Source organism: Jaculus jaculus, assembly GCF_020740685.1.
Source record: "Jaculus jaculus isolate mJacJac1 chromosome Y unlocalized genomic scaffold, mJacJac1.mat.Y.cur SUPER_Y_unloc_2, whole genome shotgun sequence".
Taxonomy (NCBI): Eukaryota; Metazoa; Chordata; class Mammalia; order Rodentia; family Dipodidae; genus Jaculus; species Jaculus jaculus.
Genome location: NW_025423387.1, coordinates 1903759 through 1930319, shown reverse-complemented (window position 1 = coordinate 1930319; position 26561 = coordinate 1903759). Strand labels below are relative to the sequence as shown.

General features: G+C 38.7%; 1 protein-coding gene across 1 annotated transcript in view; it reads right to left on the bottom strand.

The window, feature by feature from the left end:
* Positions 1 to 26561, bottom strand: part of LOC123457176 (deleted in lung and esophageal cancer protein 1-like) — a 130226-nt gene that overhangs the window by 71482 nt on the left and 32183 nt on the right. The window contains 5 exon segments of the mRNA XM_045141182.1: positions 17003 to 17144; positions 19780 to 19881; positions 22380 to 22511; positions 22587 to 22644; positions 26175 to 26302. Coding sequence (XP_044997117.1) covers positions 17003 to 17144; positions 19780 to 19881; positions 22380 to 22511; positions 22587 to 22644; positions 26175 to 26302 — 562 coding nt within the window.

Here is a 26561-nt window from a genome sequence, read left to right as displayed (position 1 = left end):
GGCCATTTCACAACATATGCCATTTCTGTGCTTGGTGGCCCAAGTCAACTAAATCTATTTTTCAATGAGAGCAATTCCTACATGGGATGGTATGAGTTGAAAAATGCTATACTAGCTGAGGACGATTGACCCACTTGCTGGTCACTGTCTCATGAGGCAAGGTCTACTTGACAGCAATTACAATGTTTGTATAGACCCTAAACACCATAATTTAAATTTTAAATTTGTAATAAAAACATGCCAAGTCATATTGTATAATGAATGCACTGTGGATTTCTGTGCCCTGGAGTGGGCACTAAATGGGCAGTCATTTCTCATTGTGTATCTATACTTCATCCAGATTTTCTGTAATCCTTGGGAAAATCACAGGGCTATACTGGAAATCTTTGGATGCAAATCATATTAGCTTGGCTGGTTATTTACAAGGTACTCTTGAAAACCCAGTTTCTAATGCTTCAAATCATTCTTCTATGATCTCCATCACATTTGAGTGTCATAAGAACAAAATATGACATAATGTATGCATATGATCCACCCCAAAATTTGTACTTTCTGCTGCTTTCAATTTTAGTTCCATGGCCATATGTTTCTCGCACATTTATTTTCCTTTGACTCCATTATATTCATAAAAGGTAATAAAAGGATGTGCCTGAAAGTTAAGTTCAAATGCATCTGATTATGGCTATATTTATTGAGCATGCCTCTATGGCTACATAAAAACCATTCATTTAATCACAGAGAAAGACAGATGAATAAAAAAGGGCATGGGAAGGGGAAGAGAGGCCCAAGGGGTAAAGATTCTGAGCTCAGTTGAAAAGGGAAAGTACTACTAGGAATGGAGTCTTTATAATTCTTGATCAGTTGTGAAAGTGTTGTTGATGTGGTCCTCATCTTGAGATCACTGAGAAGTGTTAAATATTAGTGAGTGGGATACAGGTGAGAAGACATTCAGAACATGATATTTCCAAGAGAAGAAATGAAATCATTTGAGAGTTGTACTTCAAAGATGCATAAATTTCAGATAACTGAACCTTACACCACAGGAGGCCATCTATGGATGGCCATGCACAATTTACCTTTGCATATCTCCATGGATTTGCAAAGTTGTGATTATTATGGTATTCAGGATAGAATTGTGGGGTTCTGTGTATACAGTAAGGAGGAAGACACCAAAAAGCTTACAAGTATGTGGTAGCCACCCATAGAAATGTTGAACTTCATGAAAATAGGAGTTATTTTTCAATGCAAAGGAGGTTATTGGTAAAAAAAGAAATAAAGGAATTTAATAACAGTGTTTATAAAATGCATTCAGTTACCAAATATTTAATAAAATTGTTTCCAAGTGTATTCACATACCAAGTCACTTAACTTCTGAAATTACACACAGCTGGTGTCTATCTTAGGACAATTTTACTATTGATTACATTGTACTCTCTCATATTTTCCACTTGCAAGTATTAATAATTTGTTCCAGGTTGCCTTCTCCTGACTGAGGTGAAATACTTGAGGGTAGTAGCATACTCTAACCCTCTTTGTGCCTTCTGTTTTGGGGCCCAGTGGAGGAGATGATAGGTCCCCCTTTTCCCATTTCTCAATGTTTGCTCCAGTACAGGAAGCAATGTGGGCCAATTCATATCACAGAAGTTTGATATTCATGTCTCAATTGTCCTTGCTGCATTGAAAGTGTTTGGTCACCACCTCTTAGGTTCAATGCTGACAGACATAAACTGTCATAGAGAGTTGCAGCTCTAATTCCCTGGGTTTATGACCCTTGTCACCCTGGGGGAGGAAGGGGACCAGGAGGTTGGGCTGTGATGTAGCTTTTATCTGGGTCACAATGACAGGAGAGAGTACTGGTGGTTTAGCCTATGGTAGGTGGGAGAAACACCCTCCCTTTCTATGCTCAGTGGCTATTGACTCCCATCAGCATCCTAATGCAGGCACCCAGCTGGCTGGGTCCTCCTACTTCCAGTGTCCTTTCCTTGGGCTATGTTGGAGTGAGCCTCTTTTCTATAGCCCCTCTCTCACTGTTGACTGTTACTGATTGTTTTGTTCAGAAAAATAAAATAAAATAAATCCTGGTACTTTCTAGAGAAAAGAAGTAGAAGGAGTAGGAGGAGATGTTTTTCCAGGAGTCATTACCACAGGCCTTATTGCAAAATGCAGATGTTTACAGTAGCCTAAGGAATGGGATGACCCCTCTGTGCAGTGTACCATGACCATCCTCTATCTTTTTATTATTAAATATCTTTGTGATTACAAGCATAGAATGTTTCTTCCCTCACTTCCACCTATGTGACCTATGTAACCTTGTGGCTTCTTGTAATATCCCCCCTTGTTTAACAGTATGTAGCTTTGTGGTTTAACTCTCATCCTGTTTTTACTATGAACACCATCTGGTTATGTCCAATAAAAGCTGACACTCCAAAATGTTAGATGCTGCAGTCAGAGATCCTGACCTCTTAAGTGTGGCCCCACTACATCGGCTTTTACCCAGTACTCTGTGAGTCAGTGGTCTTCGTTGCACATCACCAAGTACCACTGCACTGTTTAGCTTTCCAAATCGAGGAAAATCTTATTAAGGACTCAGATAAATATACAAAGAAAAAAGTAGTCTATCTAGTATGAAAATTTTATTGACTATAAATGTTTTACGTGGGCACAGTTATACTTAACACTGGTTTCTCCAGGTCGGGTCTCCTTATGGAATTAACTATGTAGTCAAAGGTGACCTAGAATTCACAGTGATCCTCCTACTCTGCCTCCAGAGTTCTGGGATTAAAGACATGCACCACCATGCCAAGCTTCCTATTGTTACATTTCTTTTCTCAAGAATACAGTTTTATGTTACAGGGTTTTTGTTTTGTTTTGTTTTGTTTTTTACCAGTCACCTTACCACTGTAAAATATGGTGCTATTTCTTTAACTGTTTATTCTAAGAAAGTTCATCCTTCCAAAACCTTTATAGCATTTTTTCTATTATTTATTTATTTATTTATTTATTTATTTATTTATTTATTTATTTAAGAGCGACAGACACAGAGAGAAAGACAGATAGAGGGAGAGAGAGAGAATGGGCGCGCCAGGGCTTCTAGCCTCGGCAAACGAACTCCAGATGCGTGCGCCCCCTTGTGCATCTGGCTAACATGGGACCTGGGGAATGGAGCCTCGATCCGGGGTCCTTAGGCTTCACAGGCAAGTGCTTAACCGCTAAGCCATCTCTCCAGCCCAATAGTGGTTTTTATTTAAAAAAAAAAAAAAAGGAGGGGACGGGTGGGCCCTGGTATTGTAGAAATTAATTACACTCTACCAGAAGGAGATAGCAGAAGACAGATGTGGGTTTAGGAGACTTCAAGCTTTATGGCACTTGTTAGTTTATTTGGTTCTACTTTGTCCATTGTCTCACAATATACTAACACCTATGTTATTGGACAAAATAGATTGCAATCTTTAATTAATTTTTTTCCTTGCCTTCACCATGTGGCAGGACCTTTTCTTATTTTTTATTATTGACAATTTACATAATATCAGACAATAAGCCATGATAATTCCATCCTTCCTCACGTTCCCCTTCACAACTCCACTCTCCACTATATCACTTACTTTTTTTTTAGTTTATTTTTTTATTCATTTTCTATTCAGCAAATACAGGCAGTTTGGTACCATTATTACGCTCATCCATGACCTACCCCCTCCCCATTAGCCCATCCTTGTTGACGGATATGGATCATGCTTGTGGAGTTATCCCACAGTTATTGGTATGATAAATGTCTCTGCATATCCTGACCCAACATGTGGCTCTGACATTCTTTCCAGACCCTCTTCCGTAAAATTTCCCTGAGCCATGTTGGGTTCATTTTTGGTCAGCTTCAAAGATAAGGTGTGGGGGGCCTCTGAGGCTCTGGCTCTCTGATTTGGTAGAAGTTGATTTTTCTCTGTGTTAGTCTCCTTCACCCTTGTGCTGCTATCTGACTCATCAGGAAAACAGCACCTTTGTTTGTTTCATTAGTTTTCCTAGTTTTATCACTTCCATTTTACAGTTGGATGATTGCATTGCATTTTATATCATGCATGGTTATTAGTTTATGGGAGCCAGGGGGGGAATATGGTAGTTTCATTCAGGTGTCCCCCATACACTTTGTCTTCAGAATAGAAGATTTTGAGCTGATGGAGATTTGAAAATTAATGACTCCTTGAGGGAGTGATTTGGTGTAGGTGGGCTTATGGGTGTTATAACCAGTTTCACTATGGCAGTGTTTGGCACACTCTTCTTTTGCTATGGCCCAACTTATGTTGGCCAGGGAGTGATGTCCACACGCTGCTCATGTCATAGTTTTTCTTGCCATCATGGAACTTCCCCTTGAGCCTGTAGTACAAAATAAACCTCTCTTTTTTTCCCCATAAGCTACTCTTGGGTGCTTTCTACCAGCAATGTGAACCTGACTACAACATTACCCATTAGCAGAGAGAAGAAGGAGAGCCAGTCAGACAGAATGGTCATGCCATGGCCTTCAGCTACTATAGATGAACTCCAGACATGTGCACTATTTTGTGAATCTGGCTTTATCTGCATACTGGGGAATTGAACCTGGCATGTTAGGCTTTGCAGCCAAGCATCATAACTGGTCAACCATATTTCCAGCCTCTAAAGATATTTATTAAGGAGAACAATTCCAACATGGCTGGTGAGTGACTACCAATTATATGCCTCCATGAAGGTCCTTTCTACACTTGCTCATAAGAGGCTACTAAGTCCAATTGTCCATGAAGAAAATGTCTACATTTTCTTCTGAGTCAGCTGAGACCGTTTGAAAGAGGTCTATTCCTACAATTGCTTTTATGCATCTGTGAAGTCTATATTTAAACAGAGGTCATTTCATACACTTGTCCATAGTTGAGTGTTTTTCGATGATGGTGAGTCCCGCACACTCTTTTCAGACTATGAAAGCAATTTCTCAGTAAGTACTATTACTACACTTGCTGTTCTTGTATACTAAAGCAACTGCTCAATGACAATCATGCCTACCATTGCCGGTCCAATGTTATCAAGACCGTATTTAAATGAGGGCAATTATTGTGCATGTTTTTTTATACAAATGCTATTGCTGAATGAGGGTGATTAATTCATTTGCTGATCAATAACTGCTATGGCAATTTCTAAATAAGGGCTATTACTGCACTTTCTACTAAGAGACTAATGTGGTCATATCTTAGTGAGGACCATTTGTGCAGTTACTTGCTGGTCAGAGAAAGTAGAGGCTATTTTTCAAAGAGACTATTTCTTATACCTCCCAGTCAATGTATACAAAGGTGATATTGCAATCTGCAAAATTCCAGTGTTTGCTAGTCAGTCTGTCCATTTACTCTTTAAAATGAGACCCTTTCCTAATTTTCCAAATTTTTGAAGTCTATTTAATCCATTACAAAATCAGGGAAAATTGCTTCATTATTATTATTATTTTTTTTTTTTAGTGAATCAGTCAATTTATTGGGGTTACAGGATCACGAGCAGCTCAAAGGCAGCTGTATCACTGAAAAGCCCACCCCAGCACAGGTGTTGACTCTCCAGAGGCTGTATCTTTGGAGTTTACTGAATTACTTGCACGCAGTGATCTGGGCTCTTTAAAACTCAAGGCTCCAGGCTTTTCCTAAGCAGTTCTTTCTTTTTCTTTTTCTTTTTTTTTTTTTAATTTAATTTATTAGTTTTCATTTCAGTGAATACAGGCAGTTTGGTACCATTATTTAGGCTCATCTTTGATCTACCCCCTCCCATTAGACCCTTCTTGTTAATGAAAATGGGTCGTGCATTGTGGAGATAGCCCCCAGTTATTAGTATGATAAATGTCTCTGCAAATCATGACCCAACATGTAACTCTGACATTCTTTCCGCCCCCTCTTCCGCAAGATTTCCCTGAGCCATGTTGGGTTCATTTATGGTCTGCTTCAGTGATGAGGTGTGGGGACCTCTGAGGCTTTGGCTCTCTGATTTGTTAGGAGTTGATTTTTCTCTGCATTGATCTCCTTCCCCTTTGTGCTGGTATCCAGTTCACAGGAAAACATCCTCCTTGCTTATTTCACCAGTTGTCCTTAGTTTCAGTTGGGCGCCTTTTGAGGTATGTTGGGGCACCTCTCTTCTTAGGATCTGCATCTATCTGGAAAAGAGAAGCAGATTCTCCAACGGAGAGTAAGTTAGCATCCGGAAAATTGAGATAACACTTACTTTTTTGATAGACAGTATGATAGGTTTAGGCCCTCTTATACCCCATGATTGATGGTAGCTTGATATTGTAGAGTGGGCTTGTGTTTGGGTATGGTTCTGACTTGTTTCCCAGCTCCAGCTAAGGGTCTAGTACCACTGAGTGGATCAGTTAGCCAAATCAAGAGCAATTGATGCCTCACCATGGCTGTGTACCACTATTGCACTTGTGTGGGCATCACATCCGGTTATTTGTTGCTAATTAGGTTAAACAATGTGTTGCTTGGACAGATCTTGGTCATTTCCCCCAGTCGCCTATGTAGCGCCTTCTGGCACTAGACATGCTGACTGTCTGGGGACTGACTCTCTCCTGGCTTCCAGCCATGTCATTCCATTTTACGTGTCAGCTGCGTATGGAGTCTTCAGCAATAGGGTCTTATTACTGGCCTTTGGTGGGTCATCAAGTACTCTGACAGAAGTCTGTCATTGTTTTGGGAAACCTTGTAGGTTTCTCTGATCAAAAGCTCATTGTGGATGGTAGGCCCAAGCTGGAAGTGGGGGTTACAGGTCAGTGTCCACTAATAAACTGAGGAAAAAGATAACTAATATACAAGAGTTAGAGAGGAGAGAGATGGAGAGGAGAGGGGGAGAGGGAGGGAGGGAAGATGTAGGAGATTTAGGTCAGTCTTGATCCTACCCTCTCCAGTGCCTTGTGGTTCAGGTGTTTCCTGTAAGGGTCTAGTGAAGGTTCAGCCATTTGGTCTGTCTTTTAGGAAGTAGAATTTTATGGTACCATTGCCGCTTGGGTCCGGATTACTGTTTTCCACTCTTTGATTCCCTCCCCGCCCTCCCATCCATTTTATTATCTAGTCCATGAGGTGCTTGCTGGGTATGTAAGGCATCTTGGGCAGATTCAGGTTAGGTGTTGCAGATGAGTGAGACTATGTGGTGATTTTTTTTTCTGTGATTGGGTAAGTTCGCTGAGAATGATCTGTTCCAGGTTAAACCATTTTTTCCTCAAATTTCTTTATGTCATTTTTTCTTACTGCTGTATAGAATTCCATTGTGTACATATACCACATCTTTGTTATCCATTCTTTCAATGATGGACATCTGGGTTGATTCCAGCTTTTAGCTATTACGAATTGAGCTGCTACAAACATGGTTGAGCAAATCTCTCTGGCTTTTGGTTTGAAGGTTTTAGGGTACATGCCCAGTAATGGTATAACTGGGTCTGTTGGTATTTCTATAGTCAGCTTTTTCAGGAGTCTCCATATTGCTTTCCAAAGTGGTTGTACCATCCTGCATTCCCACCAACAGTGAATGAGTGTCCCTGCTTCTCCACATCCTCGCCAGCATTTATTTTCATTTGACCTTTTGATGTTGGCTATCCTTATTGGGGTAAGGTGGAATCTCATAGTTGTTTTAATTTGCATTTCTCTGATGGTTAGGGATGATGAACATTTTCTTAGGTGTGTGTTTGCCATTTGTATCTCTTCCTCTGTGAATTGCCTGTTTAACTCTGTGCCCCATTTTGTGAGTGGGGTATTTGTCTTCTTATTGTTTAGACTTTTGAGTTCTAGAGATAAGGCCTCTATCAGTTGGATAACCTGCAAATATTTTCTCCCATTCTGTGGGTATTCTATTGGCTTTGCTTATTATATGCTTGTCTGTAAAGAAACTCTTCAGCTTCATATGATCCCAATGGTTGAGTGACTGTTTAAGAACTTGAGCCACTGGGGTTTTATTCAGGAATTCTTTTTCCATTCCTATATCACGGAACGTACTTCCTAAATTTTCTTCCAGTAGTTTTCACGTTTCTGGTCTTATGTTGAGGTCTTTGATCCATTTGGATTTGAGTGTTGTCCATGGTGAAATGTGTCAATCAAGTTTTAGTTTCCTGCATGTGGTTATCCAGTTTGTCCAGCACCATTTGTTGAAGATGCTATCTTTTTTCCAGTCTATATTGTTTGGGCCTTTGTCGAATATCAAGTAGCTATAGTTGCTTGGCCCAAAATCCGGGTCCTCAAGTCTATTCCATTGCTCTGTACTCCTGTTTTTATGCCAGTACCATGCTGTTTTTATTACTGTGGCTTTGTAGTATAACTATATCGGGTATGGTGATGCCACCAGAGGTATTTCTTTTGCTGAGGATATGTTTGGATATGCGAGGCCTTCTGCCTTTCCATATGAATATTGAGATCATTTTTTCTATCTCTGTGAAGAACACTGTAGGGATTTTAATTGGAATTGCGTTAAATCTATATATTGCCTTTGGTAGGATTGTCATCTTCACAATGTTATTTCTGCCTATCCAGGAGCATGGGAGGTCTTTCCATCGTTTCAAGTCCTCCTCAATTGCTTTTTTGAGAGTTTTTATATTTTCATTGTATAGATGTTTTACTTCCTTGGTTAATGTTATTCCAAGGTATTTTGTTGTTGTTGTTGCTATTGAAAATGGGACTATCCTTTATTTCTTTTTCTGTGTCTTTGTCATTTGCATACAGAAATGCTTCTGATTTTTGTGCATTGATTTTGTATCCTGCTACTTTGCTATAGGAGTTAATCACCTTCAGGAGTTTTGGGATGGAGTCTCTTGGGTCTCTTACATATACAATCATGTCATCAGCGAATAGCGCTAACTTAACTTCTCCCTTTCCAAATTGTATCCCTTTTATTTCCTTCTCCTGCCTTATTGCTTCGGCTAGGACTTCCAGAACTATATTGAAAAGCAGAGGTGAGAGAAGACATCCCTGTCTTGTTCCTGATCTCAATGGGAATTCCTCCAGTCTCTCTCCATTAAGTATTATTTGGGCCTTTGGAGCTTTGTATATTGCCTTTATTATATTAAGATGTAAACCGGTCATGCCAATTCTCTCCAATGTTTTGATCATTAAGTGATGTTGTATCTTTTCGAAGGCCTTTTCTGCATCTATCGAAATGATCATGTGATTTTTATGTTTAAGCTTGTTTATGTGGTGTATTACATTGACAGATTTTCATATGATGAACCACCCTTGTGTTCCTATGATAAATCCCACTTGGTCAAGGTGGATAATGCTTTTGATGTGTTGTTGGTTTCGGTTTGCGAGTATTTTGTTGAGGATCTTTGCTTCTATGTTCATTAGGGAAATAGGCCGATAGTTTTCTTTTCTTCTGGCATCTCTGCCTGGTTTGGGGATTAGAGTGATACTAGCTTCATAGAAGGAGTTGGGTAGCTTTCCCTGTTCTTCAATTGTGTGGCACAGTTTTAGGAAGATTGGTTTGAGTTCTTCCATGAAGGTTTGATAAAATTTGCTGGGAATCCATCTGGCCCTGTACTCTTCTTTTTTGGGAGGTTTTTTATTACATTTTCAATCTCCATGAGCGTGATGGGTTCATTGAGGTGGTTGATCTGCTCTGAGTTTAGCTTTGGTAGATGATATGCATCCAGGAATTTATCCATTTCCTCCACATTTTCCTGTTTTGTGGAGTAGAGGTTTTTGAAATAAGTCCTGATGATTCTGCCAATTTCACTTATGTCTGTTGTGATTTCTCCTTTTTCATTTTGAATTTTGTTAATTTGGAGTCTCTCCTTGTTTTGCTTGATCAAATCACCCAGAGGTTTGTCAATCTTGTTTATTTTTTCAAAGAACCAGCTCTTTGTTTTGTCAATTGCCTTAATTGTTTCCTTGGTTTCCAATTCATTAATTTCTGCTCTGATTTTAATTATTTCTTCCCTTCTGGAGCTCTTTGGGTTGGATTTTTCTTGTTTTTCCAATACCTTTAGGTGGATGGTTAGGCTATTGATTTGGGATCTTTCTGTCTTTATTATGAAGGCATTGAGTGCTATGAATTTTCCTCTGATGACTGCCTTCATTGTGTCCCACAAGTTTTGGTATGATGTGTTCTCATTGTCATTCAATTCCAGGAATTTTGCAATTTCATTTTTTATTTCATCCACTATCCATTTATTGTTTAAGAGTGTGCTGTTCACTTTCCTGTTGCCGTTGGGGCTCTTGTTGGTTTTTCTGTTGTTGATTTCTAGGAATATAGCATTATGATCTGATATCATGCAGGGAATTATGTCGATTTTCTTAAATATGTGGAGGCTATCTTTGTGACTCAGTAGATGGTCTATTTTAGAGAATGTTCCATGGGCTGCTGAGAAGAATGTGTAGTCTGTGGATTTGTGATGGAAAGTTCTGTAGATGTCTGTTAGGTCTAAGTGCTCTATGGTTTTGTTGAGTTCTCTTACTTCCCTGTTGGGCTTTTGTTTGGATGATCTGTCTATTACTGATAATGGTGTGTTAATGTCCCCAGCTATGATGGTGTTGGTGGTTATATCTGTTTTATTGTGAAGTAGGTTTTGTTTTATGAACTGCGGTGCCCCTGTGTTTGGTGCATACAGATTTATGATTGTAATATCCTCTTGATGGATTGTTCCCTTTACAAGTAGGAAGTAGCCTTCTTTGTCTTTTTTGATTGTTTTTGGTTTGAAGTCAACTTTATCTGATATTAATATAGCTACACCTGCTTGTTTCTTATTCCAATTTGCTTGGAATATTGTTTTCCACCCTTTCACCCTGAGGAGGTTTCTGTCTTTAGTGGTAAGGTGGGTTTCTTGAAGGCAGCAGATTGAGGGGTCTAATTTTTTGATCCACCCTGTTAGCCTGTGTCTCTTGATGGGTGAATTAAGGCCATTAATGTTTAGGGTGATGACTGTGAGATTTGATTTGATCCCTGTCATGTTGTGGTGGTACAGGTGTGTTGGCATTTCCATGGATTTTAATTTTTTTTTTTTTCTATCTACTCTGGGTTTGGTTGCTGTGATCTGCTTCTTGTAGGCATTTGATGTGCCTCTTTCTTCATCTTTCATCTCTAAATGAAGCCCATCCACACTGGAGAAATTTTGTGTTGCACTCAAAATCCACAAAATTTTTGAGTAAAGTACCAAATTTATTGCTGTGTTTGTTGTATCCATTCATTAGCATTGGGATTTTTTTTTTTCCAATATTGGTTGCTAAACACATTTGGTTAAGTTGTTCTTGGGTACTGGCATATGTTTTGTTTCCCCCTCCCCCCATTGTTTCTATTCCTTATTCTTGTTTCAAGCATGATGATAGCTTTGGGAAGGCTGGCCCAATATTATGGCATTTTTAGAATAATTAATGACACTTTGGTATGGTTCTTTATAAACGTATCAGAGACTCGCCTGTGAAGATACTTTTTTTTTGCCTTTATTTTAACATTCCTTTTTAAACTCTGAATTTTGTCTCTTCCTTTTTTACTCATATGTGCAGTATTTTTAATTTATTATTGATAAGACATAAGTGCTTAGGAATTTGCAGTTATTTTTTACATCTCATAAATCATTTCCTCATAGACGAAAGAATTTGGCATATACTTGATTTCAATAGTATGTAAGAATCATTTTTGGTAATATTTCTTTATATTATATACTATATTAGTCCATGTAATTCTGTGTTTTTATTCTCCTAATTAAAAATTTTTTGTCCTTTTTTTTTTTTTTTTTTTTTTGAGGTACTATCTCACTCTAGGCCAGGCTGAACTGGATGGAATTCATTCTGTATTTTCAGGGTGGCCTCAAACTGTCGGCAATCTCTCTACCCCTGCCTCCCGTGTGCCAGGTTCAAAGGTATGTGCAACCATGCTTTGCTATTTTGACCTAGTTTTACAGATGTTTTAAAAACACATTTTATGTTCATGCATATTTTCCTCACTTATACAGCAGTTATCTTGATTTCTGTTCTACTCATTTAGGTTCACTGACTTCTGTTTTCTCAGTCAGACCCGGCCAGCAGGGAGTTACACAAGGACATGAGGGGAAAGTAACCTGGATGGGAGACAAGAGACACAAAGAAGGAGACCAAGTCTATACTCTGATCAAGGTCTCAGTTCTATTCAGGCAATCACAAGCTTATATACAAAAAATAAAACTTTCCAGACAGTGCCTATGTGCCTAAAGTCTGCTCCACAAATGCCTCTGTTTCTGAAAACTGTTTGCCAAGGCCATACAATAAAGTCTCTGTGCCCAGAGATCCAAAAACAGCTTCAGTTCTCATGGTCAAAGAGCAGCTACAGCTCCCAACATCTCCTCCCTTCTTTTATACAAAAGACAGGGAGATTCTCTATTTAGTGCTGGGCTTTAACCAACTGGGGGAGTATTGACCTGACACCTCCCATGGGCTGTCATTTTTTCAACCCACCATCTTGGCCCTTGGTACCTTTTGGGGAGGGGAGGCAGGGCTTATATGATCATAATAAGTGTGGTACCAACCTCCATGCAAGTCAGGTTTTTCTCTCAGGGAATTCAGAAGCAATCAGAAAGGGACCTTCCCTTGCAGTGCTTTGCCTCACACCCATGTTGGTGCCCATGTCATACTCACTTTATTGTGAGCTGATATGCTTAGGTCTGAATCCTATGCAGCTCCTAAAGGAGGGGAGTCAAGGACGTATTCTATAGTGCATTGCTTGGACCTCTGCATGAACATTCACAATAGACTTCATTAGACACTTGAAGAAAATAGGCAATAGGCATAAGAGAAGCAGAAGGCAAACTCCCACAGCTGCAAAGTTGCCTATTCAGGAACTTAGAGAGTCCCAACCAGGCAACACAGACTTAATTGCAGTAAGTAAGTCATTAGCAGCCTTAGTGGCATCAAAATCAAGATGACTATTTTGTATATCTAGAATTTCTGAATGTAAAATAACCAAATCTAACGAAATGTTATCATGGTGCCAAATTCCTTCTAAGTGCATTTTTACCTTTACCCAATCTTCATAAATAGCATTGTAAGTTTTAGAGGTGATGCAGATCCATTGGTAATCTGCATGGCATTCTAATTGAGCTCTAATCTTCATTCCTTGAATTTGCTCTCCCAAATAGGTCACTACATCAAATAAAGCATCTATTTTTTCTTCTAACTTCTTGTCTATGGTAACTTGAGTTCCCAAAGCAACAGAAACATTCTTAGCTAGATTATTAACAAAGTGTGCAGTATGAACTTCTTGTGTAAGAACAACAGCAGCAGTAGTAATAGAAGCTAATAATGTAATGAATGCAACAATCCCAGCAATAACTAAACCTACAACTCTCTTTTGTCTACTTAAACTATTTTTAACCTCCTCTAGGATTTGAATACCTTTGTCAGAATACCAAGGTTTTGAAAGATTAACAGGAATCATAACAAATGCAGGTTGTTTGACAATCATTACAGTTCCAGAATCATGAGAAATACAATTGGACAGACTACAATTATCACAGGTAACGTTAAACATTTCCTCAGACCCATGTTACCAGATAATATTTATATTCCCTAACATCAGGGCATAAGGTGGTGTAACACAGGCCATAATATTTCCCTTTGGAAGGTTATTTGAATTATTGTTGGCAGATGTAACCTTGATACCTCCCATAGCAGCAGCAATTTTCCACATATAAGTTTGCTGATGTCCACTGTCTGACCACCACAATCCTGAGGACAGTCCAGTAGCCCAATCATTAACCCATTCAGTTTTACTCTCTATAGAGCCTGCTGATCCTGACCAGTCCTTAACATATCTAGTAGATCCAGAAACATTATACCTGATAATTTTTTTCCCTACACATTTGCTCCAATGTATAGATTTATTGAACCAAGGTATATTTCCTTCACAGGGAATAAAGTCCTCTGGTGGACTATCCCCTGTAACTTGATTTCCATAGGGAAGCCAAATAGAAATTCTGCTTGTTTGAACATGCTTTATCTTCTTTGTACCTTGTACATGCTCTTGTACATGCTTTACAGTAATGTTTCTTTCCTTTATTTCAAAACATCCCACTATGCTAGTCTTAGAAAAGCATAGTGGAATACCTAGACCACACCTTGAATATGAACTCATAATTATTTGATGTAATTCTATATTTTTACTAGATTGTGTACTAAGCAACCGAGTGCTATTGACTAGAACTATGATTTCTTTTTTCTCCCAAGTCACTGGATGTAATATAGGAGGATCAGGAACATAGTTCTAGTAAAGTTCACTATAAGCAAGATGTAGATGACTCCGTATTATTATCAGGATCAGCAGTGTCCTCTTGGTTGATCTTGAGGCCTGCATGCCACAACAAATGTTCTGGCAACCATCTGGCTCCATTTTCTTTCTGTGAAAAAATACAAACAGATCCTCGTCCCCATATTAATACAGGGTCGGGTCCACTCCATTTGTTAGTCAATGGATCTTTCCACCTTACTTTAGCATAATTAGTGTTGTTTTGTGCATGCCAAAAGTGGTCAGCAGCAGAAGACCCTTTTGTATCCAAAAGTAAAAAATTTAAAATAAACAAACTACGATTTAACCATGTTGTTACTGATCCCTATATCATTTTTTCCTTTTTTGTTTTTTGTAACTAGATTTCTGTCTTTTCTTTCCAGCTAATAAAATATCATCCATATAATGAATAATATATAATTGGGGAAATTTGCTTCTTGTAGAAGCTAAAGCTTTAGCCACAAATTTCTGACATGAAGTTGGACTATTAGCCATACCTTGAGGGAGAACTTTCCGAGCACAGAGAGGATGGGAGTGGCCACTCAGCCTTAAGGGCCATGCAATCTCTGGGAAAATGACCTGGTTGTTTGCAATTAAAACAAGTTTTGAGCTTGTCCCCCTGGGTAAAATCTTTAAGGGCCACTCCTATGGCTAATCCAATGCTGTGGGATGCAGGGTCTACATCAGCACAGAGTTTGATAAAGTCAGAAATATTTTTGCCACAGCGATGGGGGCGTATAGCCACTTGGCAGGCTGAGTTAGCATTCTCAAAGGCAAGATGTCTAACAAATTCATTATCTGTTTCCTCCTTTCCCATAAGGCGCTCAGCAGCCTCTGTAAGACGGCCGATAAAATCACTATAAAGCTCTTGTGGACCCTGTCTCAGTTTAGCAAGACAGGTGACAGCTGACCCTTTAGAGGGAAGGCTCTTCCAGGCTTTAAGAGCTGCATGTTGAATTTGTGTAAGTAATCCTGGAGGAAATTTGGTTTGTTTTTCATTCATATCATAGGGACAGTTGCCCAAAAGTTTATCTAGCGTCCAGGATTTGGAGGAACCACCAGTGGCCAAATTATGGTGGGCAGCATCCTGGCACCTCTCAGTGTAATCAGCTTTCCATAGAAGAAAGTCACCCCTAGTTAAAGTAGCTTTAGTTAACATAACCCAATCATTAACAGTAAGTAAGTCTTCACTTAGAGATTCTTTTTTTTTTTTTTTAATTTTTATTTATTTATTTATTTATTTGAGAGTGACAGACACAGAGAGAAAGACAGATAGAGGGAGAGAGAGAGAATGGGCGCGCCAGGGCTTCCAGCCTCTGCAAACGAACTCCAGACGCGTGCGCCCCCTTGTGCATCTGGCTAACGTGGGACCTGGGGAACCGAGCCTCGAACCGGGGTCCTTAGGCTTCACAGGCAAGCGCTTAACCGCTAAGCCATCTCTCCAGCCCACTTAGAGATTCTAACAGCGAGAGAGTGAAAGGAGCAATAGGTCCATACAAAGTAATTGCATTTTTTAACTCTTTTATATGTTTAAACTTAAGACGGCGATATCTCTGGGCTTTAATGAGTAGAGGTTCATCCCCTTCCTCATTCTCAGTGCTTTCTGACCCAGCAGGTTCCCTTGTCTAAGATTCTCCCTCCCCCTCTTCTGGGCTATTTGTATCCTGCGGCTCAGCTTCATTAGTTTTTCCTTCAACAGGTTTAACTTGGGAGCAAGTTACAGGAAAGGCATGGAGAGTTTTACTTTTGGTTTTAGTTTTCTGAACAGGGTGAGTGGAGGGGGAGTGTATTTCTAAATCAAGGTCGCGTAATTGCTTGAGCAGCTGCGACTTTTCCTTTTTGGCTTGGAGGATCGTCTTAAGAGATTGTTCCTCCTGGGAAAGTTTAGTAATGGCTTGTCTAGTTATTTCTCCTAGATCAGAGGGAGCATCAAGTGTTGGGGCAGAAGAAGGGGGTACTATGTTGTAGGGTGGTGACCGTGTACCCAAAAGTGTCTGGGGGGCCAATCAGGGTTATGATATTTAGTAGCTTCATCCTGCAATTCAGCTTCTCCCTTAGCTTTATTTGCCTCTTTCTCAGGGGAAAGGGAGTCATCATTAGGATTGGTGGTTTTTAAGTTAGACAGAACTGGATAGATAGATTGTGGGAGAGGGCTACTAGGCAGGATTGGGTTATTAGGTGGCGGATCATCAGCATTTTCTGGCATAGGAATGATAATAGAGGAGCAATTACAGCCTGGAGAGAAAGGGCAGGTTTTTGCCCCCAGCACAGCACAGAGCGAGAGCTGGTGCAGGCGGGGTAGGGATTCTCTGGGACTTCATTCTTAGGGAGGGAGGTCTGACTACTGGTGAATTTATTTTTAAGGAAATTTTCACTCTCTGTAACTACTTTTGAAACATCAGGTGATAGTAGCAGACCTGTAATACGTCATTAATGAGATTCCAATAAGAAAACGCCCTCACTGGAACCTTTTCAGGATCATAAAAACCGTAGTAGTCATTTAGACAGTCACCAACACGGCGCCACCACTTCTCATCTATAGTTCCTTCCTGGGGGAACCAGGGACAGACATCTTCTAAAAAGACAAAGAATTTCACTAAATCTTTTTTCTTAACCCGTGTTCCTTCTGTCTTGAGAGAAGTTTTAAGCCCTTCAACAAACAATTCATGCTTACTTAATGCTTATCCCATAATTGCATCGCTTTTCTTACCTGTCCAGATCTGTATCACAGGCGGGCACTCCTGCGGTGATCTGCATGCGGATCTTCACTCACCGATGAGGTGGCGATCCAATGGGGTTGACGGACGTCCACTTGAGCGACGTCCAGATCACATTTCGTACCTCAAGCCCCTCATTTGGTGCCACTTGCCCCAGCCAGTGGGGAGTTAAACAAGGACGTGAGGGGAAGGTAACCTCTATGGGAGACAAGAGACACAAAGAAGGAGACCAAGTCTATATTCTGATCAAGGTCTCAGATTTATTCAGGCAAGCACAAGCTTATATACAGAAAATAAAACTTTCCAGACAGTGCCTACATGCCTAAAGCATGCTCCACCAATGCCTCTGTTTCTGAAACTGTTTACCAAGGCCATATGATAAGGTCTCTGTGCCCAGAGATCCAAAAACAGCTTCAGTTCTCATGGTCAAAGAGCAGCTACAGCTCCCAACATCAGTCATTGAGATTCAATTATTTATCTCATAGATTTCTATATTATTAAGTGAAACAATGCCTTATTCACTGGTTTCAATTAATTATTTTATTTTATTTCCCTCTTGGATTGCTTGTGCCAAGATATATTTGCTTGTTTGGTTTATTCCTAGATCTTTCAATGGTAGCATATTCATTCTTTTCCTCCTTTCATTTTACCATGTACATTTCTTGCCCAAATGGTGGTCAATTTTCACAAAATTTTGGTAGAATGATGGTGTTCAATGAGCTTTGCTGGGTGGAAAGGCCTCCCACTGTATGTGTTCTTTAGATTTTTAAAGTGACAATCCCAGAGTTGGATTTGGAATATGTGGAGGAAAATCACCCATCCTAGGTCAGGTTGTGTACTCTGAACTCTGGTGCCTAAGTAATGAGTTTTCAAACATTTTTGGTAGGATGCAAAACACACTTGATTTTCATTTTACAAAAGAGACACAACAACTAGGTGATGTGATTCCTCAAAAACTTATTACATTACACTGCTTTATAGACATTTTATTTTACTTAATTATTATTATTATCATTTTATTTTTTTGAGGTAGGGTTTCACTCTAGCTCAGGCTGACTTGGAATTCACTGTGTAGTCTCAGGATGGCCTCATATTCATAGTGATCCTCATACCACTGCCTCCTGAGTTCTGGGATTAAAGGCACACATCATCACACCTGGCCTAGAGACATTTTAAAACACCTTACAGTGAGCAACCTCTAGCCATTGCTTTCCTGTAGTGTACTTGAAACATTTAATGCAACCATAGAGTAACAGTGGTTGTAAGTTGGTACCTCTAGTCCAGGTTCAAATGCATGCCTATGATTCATGCTCTTTACACGTGTTTATTCATAATGCATACACTGGTTCATGCAATCAATTTATTTAATCAGAGAGTAAGCTATAAACACTGAATGTGTTTTGGGAAGGGGATGGAAGGAAAAGGCCTGAGGGAAGGATCAGAACTACATTGGGAAGATGAAAATCCAACAGCCAAATGAAAGATGATTCCAACTCTGTTTATGATTCTGGTTCCACAGAGAAATGATATTGCAAAGCAGGACTACGTGATCATGACCTAAAAAATAACTGTAAGTGCTTGTGAATTTTTGGTTAGGTGATGGAAATGAAAATACAAATGAAAGCATGTGAGTTTGACTGGGGAAATGATGAAATCAGTTCTCATGATCACAATCATACCATGGACCCTATCTGAAGATGGCCATGCACAATTTATAATTGCATATTCTCCAGGATTTTACTCACTGGGTTGATGCTGGTGTTCAGGGTTTAAGTGTGAGGTTTTGGGTATATAGTGATATCTAAAACACTTAGGAGCTTACATATTCATCAGTGCCACTCATAAAAATCATGAATCTTGTTGAATATTAGGCCTTATTTTTACCATGCAAAGGAGGTATACACAAAAGAATTCAAAGAGCTTACAACTATATTTTGTATTACATTTAGCACCTAACTTAGCCAGTTTTTTTTTTTCAAATGAAAGAAATCCATTATTTATCATATGTCATAGATATAGGTATAGATCTCCAACATGGGCTCCACTTTTCATGTATAAATAAGAAATAATTTGTCTTCAAATGTTTGTTTTCGGGCTGGAGAGATGGCTTAGCGGTTAAGCGCTTGCCTGTGAAGCCTAAGGACCCCAGTTCGAGGCTCGGTTCCCCAGGTCCCACGTTAGCCAGATGCACAAGGGGGCGCACGCGTCTGGAGTTCGTTTGCAGAGGCTGGAAGCCCTGGCGCGCTCATTCTCTCTCTCTCCCTCCATCTTTCTTTCTCTCTATATCTGTCGCTCTCAAATAAATAAAAACTGAACAAATGTTTGTTTTCACCTAAAATACTCTTTAACTTATATGTGTTGTGAGTCATAATGATGATGCTTCTAGTCACCCAATCAACGCCATCATTTTGGACATGTGTCTATGAAATACAATAAAGAAAGAAATCTAAAATTGGCATTGAATTGACTAAATATCCTCAATTATTTTAATTGCAATGCTGGTGAATTGGAGATAAGAATAAAATAATCAGGCTGCAGGGACAGCTTAGCAGTTAAGCGCTTGCCTGTGATGCCTAAGGACCCCGGTTCAAGGCTCGGTTCCCCAGGTCCCACGTTAGCCAGATGCACAAGGGGGCACACGCATCTGGAGTTCGTTTGCAGAGGCTGGAAGCCCTGGCGCGCCCATTCTCTCTCTCTCCCTCTATCTGTCTTTTTCTCTGTGTCTGTCGCTCTCAAATAAATAAATAAATAATTTTTTTTAAAAAAAGAATACAATAATCATGGGATATGCTGTAATTAAGGAATGCTTTCTCATGTAGAAAACTGAGTTTACCTGTTTTGGTGACATCTAGAATTTTGTTATGTGGAATATTATGCTCACTAGTCAGATTCAGGTACTGTTTTTGCAATTCTCCACTGAGACTGGAACTGTTTGCTGCATTTCATGGAACAAAGGACAGAAGAGATGGATATTGGAATCCTTACTAAACAACAGCAAATGTTTCCTAATTTTTAAAATATGGATTAAGCAAGCCTTATATTTTCATCACACCACATCTAATCAGGATGCCCTCTGCATTGCTAACAAAACCCAGCAAAGGTATTCACAAGTCAACATATATACTAGAACTTCTATATGCAGTATTATATCATTTTCTAGCACCTATACAAATGAACATGAAAGTAATTTCTTCTATAAGGTAAAGAAACAGGTCCAAATGATATGAATTCTGCCACAAAATTAGGATTTGATGCTGTCTGCCTCTCTGATTTCCAATCTTCCCATTCATCTCAGTGTAAGTGTAGAATTCACTCCAGTGTCCAGGGGGAGAAATCAAAGGAGTGGAATATTATATCAAATGCTTATAGTAGTGCTTTTCACACATGCACACACAAACAACATGCTCAAAAAGAGAAGACAAGTCACCAGTCATGGTAATATGTAATTGTACAATTGTGAGCACATTTCTACAATGCTGCAGTTGACATAAAAAATAATGCATGAATGGTCTTATTACCTGATAACCAAAGAGAAAAAGAAAAATGAATACTTACATAATGCTGCAACCAAAACAAACTCATTCATTTTAGTATCACGAGAGTAAATTGTCCATAAGATGGAGGTGCTTGTTACAACATCCAGTTCTGCTGAGACTACACCTAGGACTGAGAAGAAATATTTTAAAAGCCATATATATTCTACTATTAACTTTGATACATAATTTAAAATTTATTTTATTTCTTGATGAATGAGAGAAGGAGAGAATTGTTGTGCCAGAACTCTACCTACTGCAAAAAACTCCAGATGCATGTATCGCCTTATGCATCTGGCTTACGTGGATACTAGGGAATTGAACCTGGGTCCTTAGGCTTTGCAAGCAAGCACCTTAAATGCTAATCCAGATCTCCAATCCACATCTTACTTTTCACAGAGCATTTTCAACCATGACCTACTTTAATCTGTGCTTCTAAACTCTATCACCTTATGAAATTATTGAGTGAGAAAAGCATCTCTTTGTTTCTGATCTAAAGAATCATCTATTGTTCCTAAGTCACCTCACAGCAAATAAACCTATCTAGATTCTACATCACCCTTGCCATGCTGGTAGCATCTATATATGTACAGGGACATGGACTGTTAATGTACCTCTCCAGTCAGGACAGATAATATTTTCTTGTACAGATGTATTTGCTTAATTTTCAAATAGTTTTTAAGTGTAGGCATATGAACACACACATTGATGTGTCACATTCAAATTAAAATCACCTTAAATTTTATTTTTGATGTTTTTAAGGAAAGGTACTGGCAAGAATATTAGCAAAATAGAGTTGATCAATACTATGAACATTTTTCCTACAGTAGTTTTCTAGTTAGAAGAGGGATGTTATGTATTGAAATTTTAAAACCACTCTTTGAAGGTTAGATTTTTACTAACTACAAGGCATATATTCTGGAAATTATGACCTACAGCACTAATAATGGAGCTGTGTTAACTATTCCATTCAATTTCAAATCTAGGAATCTGTATTGTTTAATAGTTGACTATATATGATATTGAAATTTTCTCTCCATCACTCTGAATTTTGATGCTTAAGGTTATTTCTCATGCATTTTGAAGTGATGCTCTCAGAGCATGGTTTCCATCCAGGACCTAATTGGCCACTTTCTGGGATAATTGTTAAGTGTTTGAGTCATGATGGATATTCCCTCCAATGTGATTATGTGAATAAAGTCACTTCTTTTTCTTCATATTGATATGTGACCACTGTGCAGACAGGTGAACTCTGAATAAGAGATGGAGTCTTGATCATGTGACAACAAAGGACCAAGGTCATGGGATATTTTCTGGGATGATCTTAACTCTTGGAGACAGGGAGACAAATCAAATATTTTATTTCCTTTGTAAGTAGACTACCTCATTTTTCTCCACCCCACAAGTAAGCAGAACAAAACACCAATTTGTCTTTTCAAATTGTGTATTACTCAAAGAAAAGTTTGATAGTAGTTAATATAACTTATATGTATAAGTGCAGTGAAGATTTTAGGTCACTTTAAAATGTTTACTATATCAAATATAAATGGAATGCAGTGTTCTGTAAATAGTTTTGAACCACCAATAATGATATAATCTGACACTGATAAATCTTCTTGCTCTACAAATTCCTCCAAAATGTTGGAAAATAGGTTAATCAAAATTTGAGAGCCTTTCCAATTTCATTGGTAACAATTAGCAGAACCTGCTGTAGACTTCAGGGAGCCAATCTTGTTAAAAGGAGAGGTGAAGTCACTGTAATGTTTTGAATGTGTGAGGTCTCTCATGTTTGAAAACATGTTGCAAATCCCTGGTGGCAGTGCTTTGGGAATTCGTTCAAGATGTGAGATGAGGTGCTTAGGTGATGGGCACAGTCACACTTCATGATTGGGGTACCCACCTCTGTCTGCATAACCACCAGTGAAAATGTACCATACTTTTGGATAGGTAAGATTTGTGTCCCTAAAGAGCCAATAGCCAGTGGGTTTGTTATTAGGAACAATTTCTGGTTCCTCCATTCCTAATAACTGATCTGAAAGAAAAATACAATTTAACTGTCTCAACTTGTAAGTTGCTTCTGTCAGTAACATGCTCAGAGATATAGCACCTTCAATATCATGATGGTGCACTTGAATGCACTGTAGAGTTACATTCATATCCCTTTCCTAGAACATCAGATACAGAAAACAGGATTATTTATATGTTTGAATTTTGCTGCCTCAGTCCTGTACTTCTGACATTCCCCATTCGTTCTGTATGAAAATTAGATAAATCCAATATGAGATCATTATTATATCACATATTTTTGGTGATTCTGAAAGAAAAATACATTTCACTGTCATCAATCTTATCTAGCTTCATTATTCACACATGTTTTATTTGATGGCGCTCACTGACCAGATGACATGACATAGTTGAACCTTAAGTGTAGCATATTCCCAGATTTCAGTAATGTCCCTCTTTTGTGTATTTGATTTTGATGCTCTGACATGCCGAGTGGTCCCTGGAATGCATGCGGCTGAGATAGACATCTCTAACGTCCCATGACAGCCTGGATTTCCCACCTCAGAAATTAGACCACCAAAAACTCTTTTTATACTTGCATATACAGATGCAGGTACATTTTGGAAGGACAACACACCTCAAATGAGAATACTGGACCTCAATTTCTTCAATATACTCACTGTTATAATTTTATTGGTTAACTAACCATACAGTTTTCTCAATATGATCCTGTTTTGTTCTACATGGGTTTGCATTATACTGTTTCAATGGGAACAGAAATTGAAATGTCAAGAGCAGATTCAGGGAAACTCTTAAATAAGCACAGAAGGAGGACTGACATTGATAACCTGACCCATTTTCATATTATCACATTGTGAAATAAAAATTAAAAATTGTTTTCTCTGATGTTCTATTAGTTTCCTCTAAGCTCCTGAGAGCTCATATGAATGAATGAATGATACAATTTTTTCTTTACACTCCAGAACAACCTCATTTTTTATATGTTCCCATATAATCAAACATTTAAAAATATTTTCTTGAGAATATTTTTCTTTTACAGAGAGCGAGACAGAGGGAAAGAAGGAGAATTGGTACACCAGTTCTGCAACCACTGCAATCCATGAGTGGGCATGTACAACTTTGCTCTTGCTTAACCTTTGTGCATCTGGCTTATGTGGGATCTGGGGAGTTTAACATGTGTCTGTAGGCTTCACAGGTAATTGCCCTAAATGCTCAATCATCTCTCCAGTACCCAAAATATTTTTATTGACAATATTTTGTGATCACTATCGATTTGAATTTAAATTCTGTCTTCATAAATCTCCTGTTCTACACCAAACTGGAGTAAAGGTAATTAGATATCTTAATCCCTAATAGGAACAAAAACTTTGTCCATAAAAATATCATGTTGTGGCTGGAGAGATGGCTTAGCAATTAGGGAACTTGCCTGCAAAGTATAAGAATGCTTCTTCAAATCTTAATGACCCACGCGTAGTTAGACACAAAAGTGATGCACAGTGTGCAATGTAACACATACACAAGGGACAACAAACATCTAGAGTTCATTCACAGAGGCTGAACAACCATGGAATGACCATTCTCCCTCTATCTCTCTGAATTCTTCTCACTCTTTCTTCAAAAATAAAAAATAGATATATTTTGTAACTGATCTCACCTTGTTTTCCTTTCTGGTATTGTTGTATATGTCAGTGTGTGAAGTGTATATACATGGAAGCAAATGTATTTGATTCACTGTCAAGTTGACACTATTTGAGAGGTCACATTTCAAACTTTTGTTTCTTCTACTTGAGAAAAGTCTTCCTTACCTCAGATAAAAAGTGATGAACATCCTCTCATAATCATCATAAAATGTGATGTCACGTACATATATCCTCAGCATCCCATTCTCTTCTATGATCTTTCCCTTTTTTGCTGCCAGGTAAAGTGTGTGGTATTTCCCTGAAAACTAACAGCACATGTCCTCTTAGAACATTCAAGTTTCTGGATATTCCCCACATGTCTGTTTTCATCCTGGCATCTGCTTTTACTTATGATAAATAGAGAATGAGATCCTTGTGAAATATAAAATTTCAAATTTATATACATTATGTTCATAAAGCTAAAACTGTGGTTGGACCCAGTGCTTATAATATAGATCCACATCTTGGAATGATATCAAACTTTGGTCATGTACAACAGAAACTCAGTAAGTTATTTATTTTTGTTGTATCAAAATCCATTAGATATTTCATTACTGTGTCCCTAAACACATTTTGGGAAATGCATAACATTGTTAGACACATATATAAAACCTGAGAACAGCCAATGTTAGATGTGATCAGATACTATGAGATTTTCTGAAATTCTTTCAGGGTAAAAACATCAAGAAGGCTTCATGAGTAAGTTATGGAACATTAAAAGTAACACAAATAAATCAAAGCATGAAAGACATCATAGTTTGATGTACGTTATCTGTTTGCCAAGAGATTGTGCTGCACTTTCCAAAAAGGCACCACTGTAGCAAAGGTCCAGCAATGGTGGATGAAGATAGAGTTAAAATTGAATTTTTTTTTAATGGGAAATCAAAATGAAAGATAAGGGCTGGAAAGATGCCATAGTGGTTAAGGCAGTTGCCTGAGAAGCCTAAGGATACATGTTTTACTCCTTAGATCTCACATAAGCCAGACATATGAAGGTGAGGCAAGTGCTCAAGGCCACTCATGCACACTGGGTGTCACACAAGTCTGGAGTCTTATTGCAGTGGTTGGAAGGCCCTGTTGCTCCAATTATCTTTTTTATTATTCTCTCTCTCTCTCTCATAGAAAAAAAAAAAAAGATAGCAGTGGGTTAAACACAACCTATATATTCCTCACACTTGATAATTCCCCAAAAGTAATGGGGTCCTGTACCGGAATAAAAGGTAATGTAGGGCTGGAGAGATGGCTTAGCGGTTAAATGCTTGCGTATGAAGTCTAAGGACCCAGTTCGTGGCTTGATTCCCCAGGACCCACATTAGACAGATGCACAAGGGGGCGCACGCATCTGGAGTTCATTTGCAGTGGCTGGAAGACCTGGCATGCCTATTTTCTCTCTCTCTCTCTCTCTCTTTTCCTCCCTCCTTCCCTCTTTCTCTGTGTCTGTTGCTCTAAAATAAAATAAAATTAAAGTTTTAAAAAGGGTAATGTACCATCGTTTTCAAGGGATATTTAGGAAAATGATTTTTTGTATAATCTTAGGTAGTGGAATATTTTTCATAACCATTTGTTGAGATTCCACATATGGTTAATTACAATAAGAATGAAGGAAATAAAATACATGTCACACAGAAAAGTTCATCTTAACCCCTGCAGACTAGAAGAATTTAATAAAGACATTGTTAGGACTATAAAGGTCCGATTGTTTAAAAAACAAAATGTGAGCCAGGTGTGGTGTTTCACGCCTTTAATCCCAGCACTTGGGAGGCAGAGGTAGAACAATCACAATGAATTTGAGGCCACACTGAGACTACGTAGTTGATTCCAGTTCAGTCTGGGCTAGAGTGAGACCCTGCCTTGAAAAAAAACAAAATTAAACAAACCCCAAAATGTGAAGAAATGCACGTGAAGAATCATAATTGTGACTGTATAAAAGAGAGAGAGAGACACAGAAACATGATGAAATCCACTCTGAAAATTCATGTGACACATGGTACCTTCAAGGGCATGTTCTCTACACCAACCACAATGCAGATAGCCACAGCCAGCAACACAATCTTCATCATCCTGCTTCTCATCTTGCCTCCCTGCAGCAGCTCAGAGTGACTCTCTTTCTGCAGAGAATCTGGGAGGAAGAGAGTTATATCCCAACTCTGAGATGTGGAAGGATCCCATTGGTCATGGTGAGTGTTTGATTTTCTGTGGCTGAGAGATATTGTTGGGTCTGACTCAGTTGGCTTTATTTCCCTAATTGAATAAGTAAGAAATAAAGAACAAAATGAGCTGAACCCTTACCTTGATGGGCAAAATAAGTCCTCTTAAAATGTCAATGACAGCAACACTTCTCACTCTTCTGTCCTGAATTACATGATGAAGAATGTATT